This window comes from Silene latifolia, chromosome X, assembly GCF_048544455.1.
Source record: "Silene latifolia isolate original U9 population chromosome X, ASM4854445v1, whole genome shotgun sequence".
Lineage (NCBI taxonomy): Eukaryota > Viridiplantae > Streptophyta > Magnoliopsida > Caryophyllales > Caryophyllaceae > Silene > Silene latifolia.
Window position 1 is genome coordinate 319911101 of NC_133537.1, and position 20064 is coordinate 319931164.

General features: G+C 32.0%; 2 protein-coding genes across 2 annotated transcripts; both read right to left on the reverse strand.

Annotated features, from left to right (window-relative positions):
• Positions 1-6047: 6047 nt before the first annotated feature.
• LOC141622011 (fatty acid desaturase 4, chloroplastic-like) lies at positions 6048-7179 on the reverse strand. The gene has a single exon (XM_074438097.1). It carries the CDS (start codon positions 7094-7096, stop codon positions 6209-6211), a length of 888 nt encoding a protein of 295 aa, XP_074294198.1. The 5' UTR covers positions 7097-7179; the 3' UTR covers positions 6048-6208.
• A 2379-nt stretch (positions 7180-9558) lies between these two features.
• Positions 9559-18438, reverse strand: LOC141617900 (uncharacterized). The gene is made up of 4 exons (XM_074435032.1): positions 17805-18438; positions 10947-11166; positions 10230-10323; positions 9559-10094 (listed from the first exon to the last, which is right to left on the reverse strand). The coding sequence occupies exons 1-4, from the start codon at positions 18257-18259 to the stop codon at positions 9826-9828; spliced, it is 1038 nt and encodes a 345-aa protein (XP_074291133.1). The 5' UTR covers positions 18260-18438; the 3' UTR covers positions 9559-9825.
• Between the last annotated feature and the right edge of the window lie 1626 nt (positions 18439-20064).

Consider the following 20064-nt stretch of genomic DNA (forward strand, 5'->3'; position numbering starts at 1 on the left):
GCTGAACGGAACCTCCAAATAGCCAAGGAGGAGAAGACGGATATCATAGAGGAGAATAAGACCCTCTATGAAAATATAAGAATTGCATTTTTATTAATGTAATTTTTTTTTTTTAATTTATGTATTTATTATATATATATATATATATATATATATATATATAGTGTTAAGATCTAGTAAGTCCACCTCCTAAGTGTGAGTCCATAAGTCCTCCTTATGACCATTGAATGGAGAGATGGAGGGTTGAGATTGAAACACAAAAAGTGTGTTTAATAAGGTGTTTAACACTCTCTCTCTCTACTAAACTAATTAATCTCTAATTTCTCACTAATTTAATATATATAGCTTTTCTTTTATCTTTCTACTTCATTCTTCCATCATCTCACAATACAATCCCTTATCTCACAATAGAATTCTCTCCCAAAAACCAAATTAAATCCCCTCTCTAAAAAACCCACACAAATCTGAAAAAACAAAAAAAACACCCAAAAAAACCCGCACCACCCACACTACCCGCACCACCACCCCCCACTGCACCACCCACACAAACCCGCACCACCCACACTACCCCCACGCACCCACCGACAACACCCCTACTGCCGCCTCTTTCCACCTCACCACCGACACAACCGCCTTCCTCCTCCCTTCTATTTCTGCCGCCTCCACCAAAGCCGCCACCCGCCATGCACAACCACCAACAACCCGACACCACCTTGTTTTTTGTTTTTTGTTTTTTTGTTTTGTTTTTTTGTTTTTGTGTTTCTTTTGTGTTTATCAGTGGGTTGTTTGGTTGTTTTATTTGTTTTATTTTTTGTTTTGTTTTATGTTTTTGTTATTTATTTTGTCTTTTATTTTGGTTGTTTTGTTTGTTTGTTTTGTTTTATTTTTTGTTTTGTTTTATGTTTTTGTTATTTATTTTGTGTCTTTTATTTCGTTTTTGTAATTTTATTTGTTTAAATTTACATATTGTGTGCTAAAAATTCTGCCTCTAATGATTTCAAAATTCAAATTTTGAAAATCCCGCCTCTAATGTTTTATGTGATTTCAAAATTCAAATTTTGAAAATCCCGCCTCTAATGTTTTATGTCATATTTATGTCCCTCTGTCTATTTGTGTCATACTTGTTTGTGTCATATTTGTTTGTTTTGGTTTGTAGATGAATAACACGTTTTTTGTTTTTCTTTCAAGATCTCGTCTTTTTCTCTTACTTTTGTTAAGTTACAGTTTTTTCTGTTAGAATTACACTTTTTTCTGTTAAAATTACACTTTTTTCTGTTAGAATTACACCTTTTTCTGTTAGAATTACACTTTTTTCTGTTAAAATTACACTTTTTGTTGTTAGAATTACACTTTTTTCTGTTAGAATTACACTTTTTTCTGTTAAAAATACACTTTTCTCCATTAAAATTACACTTTTTTTGCTAGAATAACACTTTTTTCGGCTAAAATTACACTTTTTGTTGTTAGAATTACACTTTTAATTCGTCTTGTGTGCTAAAAATTACACATTGTGTGCTAAAAATCTCGCATTTATATTTTTATTTCGTTTTTTTAATTTATTTTGTTTAAATTTACCTATTGTGTGCTAAAAATTATGCTTCCAATAATTTCAAAATTCAAATTTTGAAATTCCCGCCTCCAATGTTTTCATGCGATATTTTTACTCCATTTTATGCTTGTTTCTATTAAAATTATACTTATTTCAATTAAAATTACACTTTTTTCTGTTAGAATTACACTTTTTTCTGTTAAAATTACACTTTTCTCCATTAAAATTACACTTTTTTCTGTTAGAATTACACTTTTTTTGTTGTTAGAATTACACTTTTTTCTGTTAGAATTACACTTTTTTTCTGTTAGAATTACACTTTTTTTTGTTAGAATAACACTTTTTTCGGCTAAAATTACACTTTTTGTTGTTAGAATTACACTTTTTTCGTTAGAATTGCATTTTTTTCGTTAAAATTACACTTTTCTTCATTAAAATTACACTTTTTTCTGTTAAAATTATACTTTTTTTTGCTAGAATAACACTTATTTCTATTAAAATTACACTTTTTGTTGTTAGAATTACACTTTTTCCTGTTAGAATTACATAAAATTATACTTTTTTTTGCTAGAATAACACTTATTTCTATTAAAATTACACTTTTTGTTGTTAGAATTACACTTTTTCCTGTTAGAATTACACTTTTTTCTGCTAGAATTACTCTTACTACTATTTGACTAATGTTACACTCTCCATGGACTTGGTCATATTCTCATATTCTCATTAGACTAATGTTACACTCTCAATGGACTAAAATTACATTCTCAAAGTGGACCGAAATTATACTTTTTGGACTAAAATTACACTTTTTCGGACTAAAATTACACTCTCATTGGACTGAAATTACATTTGCCTGGACTAAAAAAATACTTTCCTGGACTAAAATAACACTCTCATTGGAATGAAATTACACTTTCCTTGACTAAAATAACACTTTTTGTCGTTAAAATAACACTCGAAAAATGCTAAAATTACAATAAGTTGTGATAAAATTACAAAAAATTAAAACATTCCTTAAAATTACACTTTTTGCTGTTAGAATTACACTCGTAAAATCCTAAAATGTCGAAAACTTGTCTCGAAAAAAAAAATGAAAAAAAAAACGAAACAGGAAAAATGTTAACAAAATTTTCATAAACTTCAAAATTTTTTCTGTTGAAATTTGAAAATAAAATCCGTCAAACCGCAATTTTTTCCGTTGAAATTACACTTTTTTCCGTTGAAATTACACTTTTAAAACAGTGAAAGTGTAGTAACATTTGTATAAAAGTTTCAGTCCAAAAAAAAAAAATCATGCTCAAAAAATTTTTTGTGTATAATTAATCCATTAGTGAATGTATAATTAAAGCTAGAGAGATAAAGTGGATTAATTAGTGTATAGGAAACTCATTAGTGTTAAGTATACTTTTTTGCTTTCAATCTCAACCATCCTTAGTGGGATATCCAAGGGATGTAGTGAGGACTTAGGGACTCAAAATATATGGTGGACTCATTAGAACTTTACTCTATATATATATATATATATATATATATATATATATATATATATATATATATATATATATATATATATATATATATATATATATATATATATATATATATTAATTATGTTTATCATGCATTCCTCTCTATCATCTTGCTTCTTCTTTGTTTTAGTTTATTTAATTTGTTTTACTAACTAATTAAGCGAATAATACTTAAAGAAATAACATAATGGTCGATAAAAACACATACACATGCAAATGAAATAATTAGAAAAAGAAAATAATGACGATGAAAGACGATGAAACCAACGATGTGGCGAGATTTACCTGATAATTAGACGATGAAATCAACAGTGACGGCGAGAAGATAAAGCGACGATGAGAAAGAGAGAAAGAGACGATGAGAAAGAGAGAAAGTGTGTGTTTTGTGTTTTGTGTTTGTGTTTGTGTTTGTGTTTGTCTGCTGTGTTTGTGTTTGTGTATTAAGGTTTGTGTTTTGTGGCTGTAGCAGACTTGTGTTTGTGTGGTTTATAGTATGGAAGGTATTGACAACGGTTATTAAACAAAAACCGTTGTCAAATAAGTTTTAACAACGGTTGTAAAACAACAACCGTTGTCAAATAAGTTTTAACAACGAGTTTCAAAAGTAACCGTTGTGATTACTTTTCACTAACTTTGCGTCAATTTTGCGCCAAATTATTAACAACGGTTGTGCATGTGTTACCCGTTGTTAAAACTTATAACAACGGTTTTTATAACCATACCCGTTGTAATTCATTTTAGTAAAATTCGCGCCATACATTCTACAACGTCTATTGTGATTTTCGTGAATAATCGTTGTTAAAGGGGCGTTGTAGTTGCCTGGATTTGTAGTAGTGCTACTTTGTGGTGTTTGTGGGCCGTTCGTAATATGATTCTATTTCGAGGGGAGCAATTCCATCCTCAGATGTTTTATTCCATGTGGACGAGCGCGGTGGATACGACATTGAGGGCGATGGCTATGGGTAACGTGGAACGGGGGGTTATAAGGGGTTGTTGTAAGATCCCGGACTCGCAAGGACTTTGCGAGGGGCGACCTTTTCACGTGGTAGGAGGGGCAACATTATGTTTTTCATTTAAGGCTAGGGTGGATGCGGGGTAGAAATCAATAGGGAATGCAGCTATTGGGTGGGTGACATATGATCATGAAGGTGAAACGGTTTTTTCAAGAGGTGTAAAGGTGAATGCGGAGTCTGCGTTACAAGCTGAAACTTTAGGCCTTCGTGAGGTCTTGGGATGGGCTCATGAACGGGGGATTCTTCATCTGGAGGTTTCTTCGGATTGTCTACAATTGTTACATCAACTGGCGGGAGTAGAGATGGAACATCATCTCACTAAAGGGCTCCTGGATGATATGAGTCTTTTATTTCCTTTTTTTCATTGTTTATGTTTTAGCTTCATTCCTAGGCGTTTTAATAAGGTTGCTCATGATCTCGCGAAGAGCGTCATGAGTGCTTAGTGTCGGTTTTACCCTTTCTTTACAGCTGCCGAAAAAAAAAAAAAAAAAAAAAGACATCTCCATCCAACTCTACAAGCCAACAAAAGTGAAAATTCAATACGATTTAATCAGGCATAGAATTAATTTTGTGGTATGTAAAATATTATTACTTCTAATAGAATAAAGTACTCCCCTAAAAGTAGAAAGAAAAAACAAAAACAAAAACAAAAACACAAATAGCATGTGGCGCCTACGTTTGAAACTTAATACTTGTACTCCATTACACCCGACATCACCCTGAATCAAACTCCATTACTCAAACATATTTGCATCATGTCAACATGATAATGCTTGTAAAATTAACTTAATAATAAACGTGTATCTTGTTTGTTGTAACTTGTACGGAGTATCTTCTTTCTCTTTCTTTAAAAAGTGGCAAAATGCTTGGAAATGAAGTAATACAAATCAGTAGATTGACACTTCATAACTAATTATAGTTGTTCAAATTGTTAACTTGACTTATTAAGGCCACAATAGTTAATTATAATATTATTGTTGGGTTTGTGCCTTGATTATGTTAGTCGCCACTTCGAACGACTACGCGGGTCCGAAATTTAAATGGTATCCGTAGTTGTTATTGGACTAAGTCTGTTTTGAGCCTTATTAGATAATTCTGTATTAGGTCTTAGAGATTATTATATAAACTCTTTAAGCCTCTACCTAGCAGTCAGGCTTATCATACCGTCTGAATCTGTAATCTGAAAACCCCTCACATATCACTGTGCGTTTTGTCTTTTTATGTTTTTTATTTGTTTTTTCTTACTTCTGTTATAACAATTGTAAACTTTAACCTAAGATCAAGAGCCTGGTGCGATAACTCATTAGAAAGTGGCTTATGGTAGATTAACGATCCGAGAGGACTAATCATACACCGGAGTATCGTTATTATTGAAAATAACTACTTCAACCTTAATTCACTCCGAGTGAATCCGAAAGTCAAGACTCTATATATATTATTATTACCTTTAAATTTCATTATTTTAGTTAAATAAACTCAATCAAATTCGCGACTGTAATAATCTGAACTCAACTATAGGCAATTTGTAATCTTGATCATGGATATGATACCTGTTACGGTTAGTAGCAACTTAGGATTATTTGATATAAGTGACGCGACTTTATAGCCTTATATTATCAACCGTATCAGAATTCCTATACCTGTTTTTGGTTTTGCTCGATTCATACCCAATACAATTTAAAAAAAAAAAACGTATCATATATACAGAAATTCGTATCATATATGCGAAAATTCATGTATTAAACCCGATATCATATCCAAAATTAAAATCGTAGTTGGTCTGTTGCACGTCAGTCAAGTGTTACACCATTTGCAATTCGTAATTATATTTTCAAATAAGTATTACAAGTTTACAACACTATAAAATATTACACCATCTTGCAATTCGCAAGTATAATTTCAACATGTATGTATGTATGTATGCATGTACATATGCATGTGTGTAGCTATATACATATACATAGGATAGTGATAGGGCGTCACCGGGTGACGCCCAAATTGGGTGCCACCCTCTCACAACCATTTTTAATTGAAGGGGTCTCCACTCACCCCATGTGAGAGGGTGACGCCTATCACTATCCTATATACGTGTGTGAAAAGAAAATTCGTTGCTAAGGTTATGAGGAAGAGATAGTAACATCGTCTTCAATCGGCTCGAAACTAGGCTCATCCCAAGACCTAGGCCTTAATCCAAACTTATAAAACACCACCTTTTCTAGTACCTCAAATACCTTATTTTCATCCAAGAATTTGTTACATAAGCCACTTACTATACAATAGTTACCATTATAAGGAGGACGATGGTGTTCCGCATGTAGCCACCGCGGAAGCAACACTCCTACGTCTTGTAAAACCACCACAATTTTGGGTAACTTGCTCTTCGTTACATGGGACCATGCATGAGATTGCTGGCTAAACATAACGAAACCCGCTAAAGATCCGATAAAGGCCAATTTGGTCGGGTCATGGAGGACGAGGTCCATGGGTAGGACCGTGAATGTTACGGCCCGGCCTAATTCGTGTAGGTTGTTAGCAAATTGGATCTTTGTAATTCTCCAAGGTTGCTTATGGTGTCGTAGAAAGCCCTCAATTTGGGCCCCTACTAATGGGGTATTAGGCCCACCATAATTGTCAATTACCCAATGGTAAACTCCGGACCCAAGATCCGCTAATATGTACCCGGCTAGAAAGGATAATATGGGTTCGACCCATATTTGGGTTTTAATTGAGGTGGCTAGGGACTTGGCTAGCGTGATGAGTAATGTTATAAACCCGCTAGTTACCCATGCCCGGTGCCTCCATGTTGATTTTAGGGACGGGTCGTTTGGCATTGAAGTATTAGACGTTGCGAGTCTTGCATTTGGAATTAATCGAGTTTCGTCTGGGTCTGGTTTTGTACTCGTTGTGGTAGAGTAATGGTCCCGGTACGAAGAATGGGTATTTCGGAGGCTTTTGCTAGCGTAATGGGATGATTTAAGGTGATTTTGTTGAGGAGGGATTGACATTGGGAAATTAATTCTAGCTAAAAAATGTATGTGATTCTTTGAATAAAGTAAGTTGGTTTAAGAATTGCAAGGGAGTTTTTGTTGATCAAGGGATTTTATAGAGCATAATTTCTTGTTTCACGGTTTTAAGTTACGACGGATTTATAATTGATTTAAGTAACGTTGAAATGAAATTAACTTAAGATAATGTGTTAAGCAAAGCCAGGTGGTATGTAAATTGGAGAGCAATTGCGTAGGAATTTTGGATGTCATACGTACGATACGTATTCGGTGAGCTATGCATCATTGATTTCTTATAGTTGGACTTGGGATGTAAAATATGTGCCATGTTTGATTGTGAGCTGACTTATTAAGTTATTATGTACTCTCTCCATTTGTTTACCTATATTATTTTGAGTAATTTGGGTTAATTGTTTATCTTTCTATTTTGGAAATGCATTTGATGAGAAATTTGATCATATGCAATCTATTTGGTCACTTGTCATCTAATAATTAGCCGCTCCTTCTTTCTTGGTCTGTGCCAAAACCAAAAGTAAACATATCATTGATCGGGACGGAGGAAGTAGAATATAAATGAGTAATTAGTAATTGAGTTAGTGAACTTCATTATTAAATTGGTGATTTCCTTACTTATGGCTACAACACATATTAATTCCCACTATATAGTTACTTTAAACATAATTCTCACTATATAGTTAAAAGTAGGTTTGGATAACACAATGTCAAAGGTATGGAAAATAATTCAAATTTAGTTTTCCTGGGTAAGGTTTTGTGAAAAAATTATTCTCAATATATTGTTCCATTAATTTGAGTTTTTATGAGAAAATCAATCTCAATTATTTCACATATAAAATTATAAATTACTAGAATTTTAAATCACATTTATATTAAGTAATTAAAAATTTATTTTATTTATAGTTTATTTTTACTCAAAACACTGGTTCACCGCTTTACTAATTTTTATATTGTCGAGTTGTATTTACACCAAATTTAGCCTTGTATGTATTAAATATACTTTTAAGTTTGACCTTAAATATTTCAGAAAATATATTTTAATAAAATATAATTACACATAAATGTAAAAAAGTACGGTAAAAATGTATCAATATTTCAAAAATTCAAGTATTGACGTTATACTAATAAAGTAATAATGACTCTGTCAAATGAATCAGTCAAGTTGGGGTTCGAGTCAGGTCATACAGGTTAGAATATAAGTCAAGTTAGATGTGTCACTGGTCGGGATAAATTTACACAATATGTAAATAATTTGTATATGTAACAAAAAATAAGATACTTTACATTCACTTATCATAATTGTGATTCTAATTCTAATATTATAGAGTATAAAATTCTGTGCGAATAAATTATAAAATACTATATCTTATTAGACTTTAATTAAAGAGACAATATATAGGGAATAAATTTTTCCTAAGTCCTTACTCAAGGAAAATTGAAGTTTTCATATTTTACATAGTTTTCTATTGGGTTATCCAAACCTAACTCCACTATATGTAGGGAATTATGTTTCAATTAGCTATATAGAGGGAATTAACTTGTCTAATAGCCATATGTAAAGAAATCACCCTTATTAAATAGATAAGTCTCATCCCTCTTAAACTAAAAGAATAAGAAAACTGAAAATTTTCCCGCATAAATGCTTTTAACTAGAAATTGGGCCTAACTTTATCTAGATATGTATTGGACCTAATATATGGTCTTTATGTGTCAAAGTATCTTATCAAACACCGCAACTTCAATAGTTGGGCCAAATTTATTTCATTCATTATTATCTCATTAGTCAAATATATGTATTTTAAATGTCGTAAATTTTCTATTTAAAACATATGCAGATTTTACTCATATTATTAAAATCAGTGTGTGCTTTTCACTTTTTTATTCTTTAAATTTTTTACTCCGTTTAAATTGTTACTCCGTATATTGTAACAAAAATTACAAAAATAGTTATATGCTTCAAATGCGTAAAAATAAGCATAAGTTTTTGTAATTAAACTAACAATCTTCTTTTTTTAATCATAAACTTATTCTGAGTAAAAATGTAAAATTCATTTTATTTTAATTCTTAATATTTTTACACATTAACAATTGTAGATAATTACAAATAAAATTCAAAGTTTATTTATATATTATTATTATTAGCTCTAATTGTTAAGTTCTCTACACATGACATTCTAAAATACCGTGCTTTAGCACGGGCTCTATACTAGTTATATGAATATAACTAATATTTATAATTAATAACTAAATTAGTTTTGCATTATATTGATAATTTAATATGAGATGTTTTGAAAATCGACTCAAATACAAGTAAAGGTGAAATTTTAAGCAAAAAATATTGACAAATTAAAGTTTCAACCTCTACCCTTAGATTATTAACCATGAAAATAAAAGTAAAATTTTACGTGAAAATTTTAGTTTTCCAAATTGTACATGGTATATCCAAGTTTTCGAAAGCAGCAGACTAATCAGAAGATTATTATCCCAATCCAGATACAACATTCAAAGTAACCAACTTGGAATTGTTGGAATGACTGACTAGTTAAAGCCATTATGGATGCAGAAACAGACTATATACAAGTTTTCGAAATCCGACACTATTCTGAAAGGTTTCCTAATACACACATCAACCACCAAAAGACCTGCTGGTAATGTCAACATACACACATCAACAACCAAAAGACCTGCTGGTAATGTCAACAAATTAGGAATGATCAAGCCTTGCTTCCACGAGTAACCACCACAATCAGTAGTACCAGAATGGTGAGCAGAAACGATGACTTGAGCTTCTCCGAGAAAGCAAGAGATTCTTCTGCTTTGTCCGGACTAGGGGGATTGAATATACCTCCTATGAGTTGTGTTATATTTCCGACAACTTCCATCAATTTGCCCTTCACATGGTCCATTATCCACTTTAGAACATTTGAGTTCTCTTTTAAGGCATCGGAATTGTTATCAGGGTTCAAATGACTGGCTTCCGCAGCTGCACATAATGAAACAAAGGTCGTGAAAATGAAATAAAATTCAGAAGGAAATTCTCCAACATATTTGGTAAAACAGACGGTGAAAATTGAAAGCTGAAGCCATTAGGGAAAATTTGGGAATGAAAAACACTAACCGTTGAGGTACAAATCCCTAATCTCTCGTACGGTCTCATTGTTCAAAACAGCATCCCATACAGCTTTGTCAGACGACAATGATACCACCATTTTCTGAGCAGTTTTAACTCTTTCAGAAAACAACCAAAATTTCCACATAAAAGTTCACAATTTTCCGTATTAACCTTTGATACGTCCTCTACACTTTACATGGGTTTTCCATTTCCTACCGAGCCAAATACTCATTTTTAATTGGAGTTATAATATGATGGAGTCATAAAATTGACTGGCTAAAAATGCCGTAGACTTGTATATTATGAAGTAGCATCCAGTTGATTCAATCCGCAATGCAGTTTTCAGTATGGATCATCATGACGTACGAGTTAATTTATCTAATCAATATAATAAGTAATACGCTAGGCTGATTATCCAACCCTTTATGCCTAGCCGTAGCCCATAGGCATGAGCCTTCAGGCACGGGAGTAATGTCGCTAGTTGTTACCAAAGTCATATACACAAGAATAAGACTATATTGAAAATTTGAAACGTAACATACTAACATATTATAGCACGAAGATTTTAAACCAAGTTCAATGTCCCCAAAAGACTTTATTTTGACCAACTATGCATGCTTTACTCCATGGTTAAGGTATATAAAAGTTTTTATTCTGTCAACAGGATTTACTTCAGTAAGAGTAGTGATTCGCAATCATAAATCCGCATACATAACTAACTACCTGAACGCTTGGCTCAGTCTGCAAGAGATGAAAAGCATCATAGACTTTCTCCCATCCATAAGAATTGGCTAATCTCCGATTATAAAGCTGCATTGATGGCTCAATCCAATCCAGCTCTGATCCTGTTGAGGACGCTCTTTGCAGTACATCTGTGGCGCTTGTGATCTGGCCAGACATGTCATTGTCTACATCATTAATTATTTCCTCCGGGTGAAGGAATCTACAAAGAAAAGTAAATATGTCAGGAAAAATCTATACAACAGCGACAGAGCCGACTTGGGGTCGGCTAACATGAATCAACATCTTGAACAATGAATGACCGTTAAAGTAATGAAGAAGGGAAAAAAAAGGATAGAAAACCACAATAAATGAGTAGTGAATATACAAGTAAGATAAGAAAGCCACATGAACGTGACGTCTCTTTTGAGATTTGAAAAAAGGATTATTTCAGGTACATGGAGGTGGCTAAACCCCAAAAATCTATAGGGGACATGAAGACGACAGTCGCAACTATTACATGAGTGATATGTGCGCTATGGCACTTTACGACAGGAAGCGTAGAGAGTTTAGTCAGACATTTTGCTTTGCTTCAACCTATTCTAAAGCTGAACATCACAAGTCTTTGGCCCCGTCAAAAATGAAAAACGTGACGACTCTCTACCATTGTACAAAATTAAAAGCAACCAGACAACCAGAGAAAGTTCACCAACCAGACAACCAGAGAAAGTTCACCATTTACATTTAAGATTTTCAACACCTAGATCCATGCTAGAATCATTTCCAAATCAACCCAAAAGTGCGGTAACTTGAGCAAAAAGGGACAATCTTACTAGTGTAAAATTGCACGCAATTGAAACTTCAGCAACTAGCCAAACATGAAAATGTAACAAAAGTTCACCTCAAACTCTCCCCTGCCGCAACAAAAAACCATCATAAATGCCTACTGCTCGTATCCAAGAGTGCAATGGACTAATGGTTTCGAGTCCGACACCATTTTTCCTCCAGACTTTTAGAAAATGCTTATTCATCCAATGTAAATTTTTCCTTTTAGTGAAACAGAACATTAAGGGCGGTTTTGATGCTTACAAGCACCGGCGTACTGCCCCTCTCATTTGAATTTTGGTTTTCCATACATGCCCAACATCTACAAGGACTATGGTATACCTGGATCACATGGTTAATATATCCAAGTCCCAAAACATTATTCTACTCCAAATTACTCACTTACTAGTTTTTTTTCGCGTGCGTTCGGATATTAAAATAATATGTGATAAATTTCACAATAAAATGGAATATAGACATATAGTACATCGTTCATGTCTAAGATTTTATGTATGCCGCATGACCAATAAATAATTCCCGTTAACATAATATTTACATAAGAATAAAAGAGTGTTTGATTAATAAAATACTTTTTTTTAGGAAAATAAAACCAATATGAAGTTTACATATATGATACTTGAACTGATAGTTTTTAGAATTTGTTCATCAATAATACGTTTATTTTTCAATTGGTCAAGGAAAACAATAATATTCTACTCTGCATAATCAACTTAATGATGCAAAAAATCTCCTTCTTTCGACTAACAACCATAATTTAATCATTGTTTGATCAAATTGTAATTATGTAAAAACATTTAGAGGTAGTTAGAATGTTATATCTCGCGGTAAAACTATAGAAGTACGTTTGAATGTGAAGTTGTGAACCAAATTCCAACGCAATACTACATGGCTAGGGCTGCTTATGAACACCCCCTCTCTCTCTATAGCAATAGTCTTGGCCCCCATCTTCTCATTTGAAACAAAATCATTCACTCAAACCTCTATTTTTTTTCCCTATTCACACACATGATCTAAAACAATCTCATCCCTTGAAAGATCGATCCTTGTCTCCGAAACTTATCTCAAATTTATCCAACCAAGTGAAAAACTAAACCCCTACTTCTAGAAAAAACTAAGATGATCCGATAAGGTGAAGGCCAAATCAAGCTCAAATAGATGCAGCAAATAGGTTTTTAAAATTTGTTCATTAATACCTGTTTGTTTTTCAATTAGTCAAGGAAAACAATAATCATTGTTGGGTCAAATGGTAGTTACGTAAAAACATTTACAGGTAGTTAAATGTTATATCTCCCGGTCAAACTATAGACGTACCTTTGAATGTGAACCAAATTCCAACGCAATACTACATGGTTGGGGCTACTTATGACACCCCCCTATAACAATAGTCTTGCCCCTCATCTTCTCATTTGAAGCAAAATCCTTCACGCAGACCCCTATTTTTCTTCCCTATTCACACACATGATCTAAAACAATCTCATCCCTTGAAAGATCGATCCTTATTTTCGAAACTTCTCTCAAATTTATCCAACCAAGTGAAAAACTAAACCCCTACTTCTAGAAAAATCCACAATCCAATGGAAACTAACTCTTGCTCTCGACAATGTTGTTAGAATTAAGATTTTAATTTAATTTGGATTGATGGGGTCAAGATTAAGTTTATCAATATGATCTTTTGAGGTTTCTTGTTATTATTCATGTTACCTATATGTTTTAATGCAAACGATATTTTGCTGATAAATAACCTTATTTATTATCACTATCCTCGTTAAACTCATCACCCTTCCACAAATGCACTCTCCCTCCACCCCACTAATTTACCCGCAAAATAAAACACCAGCCACTGTGATTAGTTCTTACTACTTGAAACAACCAACAATCCACTACCACTATCACTACCTTTTTGCTACGTTTTACATTTAAGAAGTCATAAATCACATTCACCTCCATGAAACACCAATTTACTCCGGATGATATATATGGATCCTCGTCTCCCTTATCGAAGACAATTTATTTCTCCTTCAACAAAGATCAAAAGTTTAAGAAGCAATCTTCCCTCTTATCTCTCTCCCTTTCCCTTCCTAGTCTTTTTCTCATCCCCTCCCCTACCTCCATTCCAAATACTTAAACAAAGTGTTTGGGTACTATGTTTGTAAATTGAATAAGTTTGAATATTAAATATATACACGAACTTTGCTATTTATTTCATTTTGCATATATAAATCTTAGTACCTCCATCTCATTTATATTGTCACTTTTTTTTCAAATTTTATTATCTCATAATTATTATCCCCTTTCTAGATCTAGTAAGGAAAAATTTTAGTCAACCAACTCCTCGCAATCAACCTCATTCCCACTCGAAATAACCTTTAGCCCACTACTTAATCCCTTCGGTTCACACATAAAACGGTCTAAAATGCAAAGCTTTCATCTCTCTCTTGAAAAGTCCATCTAACTAACAGAAAACTATTTGCTACTTTCTGAACTTCATCATTTTTACATCCCGTAAAGATTAAGTTGAACATGACAAAAAAATGCAGAAACTTGGGTTTTGTTTGATAACGACAGATTGAACATTTTTTTCTAGCATTTTGAGAGTTTTTACACTATTTAAATAACAAATGTGCTATTTTGAGTGTTGATCATCGACATATTGAAATAGTAGATTGTGTTGTAATTTCCTGTTTTACATTATGACCTTTAATTAGTATATTATAAGAAAATAAAAATTGAGTTTTTTTTAAACTCTGAGAAAATAAAAGATCAAACTTTATCTTTATCATATTTATAATAAATATTCTTCACTTAAAATATATAAATTTAAGCAAGTTCAAATAAGTTAGCTAAAAGTTATAAATCACAAATTGTACGAAACAGTATAATCATTTTTTTATTAATATGAAATAAATGTCTTAAACTTCATGAGAATATTAATGCGGTAAAGAACTATAGAAGATTTGGCAAGTATGTGACCCTCTTTTAGGTTTAAATTCTTTTATTTATTTTTATATTTTTGCCTAAAAGTGGTTAAAGCATCTTATTATACATGACGAATATGTCTTACCCTTCCCCAATTCGTATCTCTCTCTAAATTATAGTGATGATGTGCTCAATTTACACAAAAAAGAAGAAAATATATAGCATTAACAATAATTAGTTTGCTCCATATAATTGAATAGTACCGTTTTTTATGCATGCAAATTTATCAGAAGAAAAGCTTGAGAGAGACGGTCTTCACTATGTTAGGGAAAGACTACTCTTACCCTTTTATTTGGTTTTCATGACTTTTTTTTTTTTTAATAATGTTGATCGTTCCTTGAATTGAATCTTAACCTTATACATATTTCTATAATAAGTGTATCTAATTTACCTTCAAGCCTCATTCAAATCTATTTTATTACTCGTGGTACCATTTTTATTTTAAATTGTAAAACAATCGCACAATAAAGTTTTTCAAAACATTTACTCATTTGTCATAATATTATATTTCGATTCACAAATTAGCAGCAACTTTCTTTATCTTTTAATACTCCTTGAAAAATAGATATCAAACTTTGTACTTATCAATAATTTGTGAATATCTTATTTAAATTTTGATTAATATACTTTTATATAATGACAAATGAATGTAAATAATATAATAATAAATTATCAATAGAAGTTGAAGTGTATTGTGAGGGAAGTAACTTTAAAATTAGTAGGAGAAATACATATGACATTTGAAAAATAAACTTCGTATTATGTATAATTAAATATGAGTATATGACATTAGCAATAACAAAAGACGTAGGGGAATATTTTTTTAATATTAATAAATTGCAGATAATTAATTTATTTCCTGTTTCTAATAATAAAATTGTAAAATAATTAATTAATTCTCATTTCTAATAGAAAAATCATATTCCTAATTATAATAGAAAAAATTTAAATGATTATTATCTCCTAATTCTAATAGTATAATTAGAAAAAAAAAGCCTTAATAAATTGTTAATTTATTTCCTACTTCTAATCGGAAAATTGTAAAATAATTAATTAATTTTCATTTCTAATAGGAAAATTATATTCCTAATTATAATAGAAAAATTATAAACAATTAATTATCTCCTAATTCTAATGCTAATAGTATAATTAGAAAAAAAGCCTCCTTTAGTTATATATATTGATATTGATTTAGATGAACGACCCATATAACAATACAGAATAACACAAATTTTGGGGAGTTTTCGATATCTCATTAAGCTATGGAATTGGTGCAATATAGAATAACACGAATTGGAAAGCAAATACAGCAGTAATACACTTTGATGTGTTATTCTGGATTGCACCAATTCCATATCTTTGAATTACTAACAATTCATACACTTTGATGTGCCACATAATATTTACAAAAACCGGATGGGAACACAATCCCGACAATCTTGCCATAATGGCTCGCAATATCTCGCCTAAGAATTTACAGCCCCATAAAATTCATTTTACCCAATAGTACTACTACACATTCTTAGGGTAAAAAAAGAGTCAAAGCCTTATCTTGTTGGCATTATTGACAAAAACACCAATCTGTAAAAATAAGTGTTTCTAAGATATCTACCAAGAACAAGTAACTTCCCAAAATTATCGAGTCCGACCATCTCGTTATACGGGGTCGATGACCAATGAATTCCAATTCTAGAAAGATAAAAACTTGGAAGTAAGAACAAAAAAGTTTTGTACAAATCTAGCCCTGCACATTAAGATTTTTAACACTTTAGTCCGTGAAAGATTCATTTTCATATCAATCCAAAAGTGGAGTAACTTGAGCAAAAGGGACAAATTGGTTTCTTACAAGGGTAACATTGCACGGAATAACAACTTCAGAAACTAGCCAAACTTAAAAATGAAACAAGTTCTCCAAGAAATCTCAAATTCCCACCGTTCCCCAACTAAAAGAACATCATAAATACCCAATGCTCGTATTGAAGAGTGCAATGGATTAATGGTTTTAGTCCGAGACCATTTTTCCTCTCGACTTTTAAAAAATGCATTTTCAGCCAATATAATTTTTTTCCCTTAGTGGAACCAGAACATTCGGAAACAGCCTCTTTGTATTTCTAACACAAGGGTAAGGCTGCATACATCCGACCCCCCCTTACCCGGCAATTTGCGGGAGCCATTAGAGGCTCTGAGGTAATGTTGTTGTTGTAGTGGAACCAGAACATTAAAGGCAGTTTTGACGATTATAAGTACCGCCCCATCATTTGACTTTAAATTGTCCAAACGTACCCAACATCTACAATGAATATGGACCTATCACCTATGGTACACCTGAAGGACATACCGAAAACATTCTACAAATTACTCACACATTTATATGAATAGCCCCACATTTCAAACTTTCAACCCCATTAAATTCATGTTACCTTATAGTACTACTTGTGTACATAAAGTACACACCTTTGTCTTGTTGACACTATGACAAAAACACCAATCTGCCAATACACCATCAGTCTCACACATTTGTTTACCTTTAATTCAAATACTCTTTGCAATGAACAATAAAAAGTTAACAATTGACTCAACAGAGACAGCATATTGTGTGTCTAAAATTTCTACCAAGAGCAAGTTACTACCCGAAATTATCTACCAAGACTGCGTACATCTGACCATCTAGTCATGCTACCTAAATAATCGATAAAGACTAGAACTTGGAAGTAACTAGAACAATATATAAAACCAATTAGCTCTTTTAAAGAGACGCATATTCGTCTTAAGCTTGAAATAAGTCAAATTGGATCCCATTTACATAGATGGGACAAGCTTTTTCCTAAACCCTAAGCATTCTACTTTTGTCTCATCTATCTACCAAGACTGCATACATCCGACCATCTTGTCATACTAGGTAAATGACCAATGAATACTCACACAAGTCCATAAAGACAAAAACTTTAAGCAATCAGAACAATACATAATACGGAATACAAAGTAAACAAATAATTGAGACGGTGTCGCTATCAAAATAATTACTAGCAAATAACTTACTGTTGAACAGAGAAAATGGCATTTTTAACCTCATGATTAGTAGGAACAAGTCCAAAAACAGGATCATAAAAATCTTCCAAACACTCCCACCCTTCATCAATCCCACCATTAACAACATCATCACTCCCTACAATATAAGGACATGAACTCCAAGCAGCAGATACAGGAAATTGACCACTATTATTATTTTGTGAGGAAGATATAATCAACTTATTATTATTATTATTATTACCATTATTACCCCTAGTTTTTGGAGGAGTAGATGATCTTTTTGCACTAGAAGAAATAGTACTATTATTATTACTATTTGAAGAAGAAGGAAAAGGGTCTTGAACACCATTAATCCTAGTTCTCATAACTCTACCAATAGTCCTCATCATACCATCTCCACCACCACCATTAAAGGACCCACCATTCCTTCCTAAACCATAGCTTCCTCCAAATGACCCCCTCATTGTTTTACAGTGCCGTTTTTTTATCGCCCCAGTTTTACTAATATCGTCTAAATTAGGGTGAAGAGGGGAGAAATGGGTATTTGGGAAAGTAATTGGTTGAGAATAATCGAATATGTCAATGAAAGTTGAGAATTTTTTTTATTATTTTATCAGGGAAGATTTATGGGAATTTATTTGGTGGTGTTTGTTTGAGCACAAATTCTCATTGAAGACATGACATATCCGTCACAAGCTGAAGACGGATACCATTTTACCTCACAATGTACCCACTTTTTCTCTCTCTGCAACACTATTTATGTGGTCCCCTTTCTCCACTAACCCATTTTGTTACCATTTTATCTCACAAAATATCCGTCACAAATGGTAACCCGTCACAAGGGAGACCAATTGTTGTTTGAGTCACACGTGTGTTTGTTAACTGACCAAGTTTCTGCATTGAGCAAATTGTTTGGATTTTTTTTGTTTATGTATTTTTTGAGGTTATCCAATTATGTGTTTTATACTGATCTACTTGTCACTATGATATACTGATCTACTTGTCCGTAAAAATTGATTTTTTTTTGGTTGACCCTTAGTAAAAATTGGAAATCTCATACAACCCTAAAAATTTGAAAAATTAATAAGATTAAAAAAAATCTTTTATCCCGGTTATTTCTTTACATTTTCATTATTTGCATATTTCAATTATTTTCTTACATTTTCATTTCACAAATCCTCATTGAAGACGGACACTATCCGTCACAAGCTGAAGACGGATAGTGTCCCTCTAACAAAATGCAAATGGATAGTGCAAGTGGGGGGAAATGGATACCCCGCTTGCCTTCCCACTTGCATTTTGTGAGAGAGCCACTATCCGTCTTCAACTTGTGACGGATAGTGTCCGTCTTCAATAAGACGAATTGTTTTCGTTTATAGTATGTAACTAGTTTAGATCCCGCGCAATAAATGCGCGGTATTTGTAGAATTTTTAATTTTGTATTACTTAATCTTGCTAAAGTAACACCTCATTAATTTTTCAAATTTCACGTTATTATATTTTGATGAGGAAAAAAAATGAAGTGTAAAATTACTCAAGAAAACTAAATAAAATTGAACTGTAAAATAATAGTGGTATCTCATTAATTGTTCATTTTTCTCGTTATTATATTTTGTCTCAAGTAAAAAATAAATTAAAACTGAAAATTAATCTAAGAGAATTGAATATGTGCTGAAATGTATTTTTTTTAAAGTATTTTTTATACCACAATGCTAATGATTCAATTTATAAATTCTCTCAACTTTTTTTTGTTATGAAATTAATCAAAACCATTTATAGTTTTGCTTATACATAGTATGAATAGTACTCCGTACTCCGTATGAGTCAAGTCATTCTTAAATAATAATATCAATAACAGATTTAATAGTTTATAGTCTTATACGGAGTATTATTTATACTTTAATTAAAATATTATAGTTAGTATTTAGTGAAAACTATATAATTTGATAAAAAGATTTATTTTGATGAAAAGAATTATATAATGAAATACATTATAATTATTAATTTCTTATTTAGTGAATACAATTAAATTATCAATAGCTTCCTTATTTAAAAAGATGCTTTTTGGAGGGAAAATTTTAGAGTTCACCTATTCATTTAGTATATAGGGGATTTTGAAGGTTAATCAGTAATGTCGTGAATGAGTTTAGTAACATTACAAATAAGTTGAATGAATAAAAATGCTTTGATTTTACTCCCTCCGGCTTGTTGTTTTCTTCCCATTTCATTATAATACTCCTCACATATATTAGAGAAACGGAAAGAAAAT

Bases quoted from the DNA above. Each gene is read 5' to 3' on its own strand.
- LOC141622011 (XM_074438097.1), bottom strand. From the start codon at position 7,096: ATGTCAATCCCTCCTCAACAAAATCACCTTAAATCATCCCATTACGCT.
- LOC141617900 (XM_074435032.1), bottom strand. From the start codon at position 18,259: ATGAGGGGGTCATTTGGAGGAAGCTATGGTTTAGGAAGGAATGGTGGG. The intron at 11,167-17,804 runs GTAAGTTATTTG...TTTTCTTTGTAG, and splicing joins GCCATTTTCTCTGTTCAACA to ATTCCTTCACCCGGAGGAAA. The intron at 10,095-10,229 runs GTTAGTGTTTTT...CATTATGTGCAG, and splicing joins TAGGGATTTGTACCTCAACG to CTGCGGAAGCCAGTCATTTG.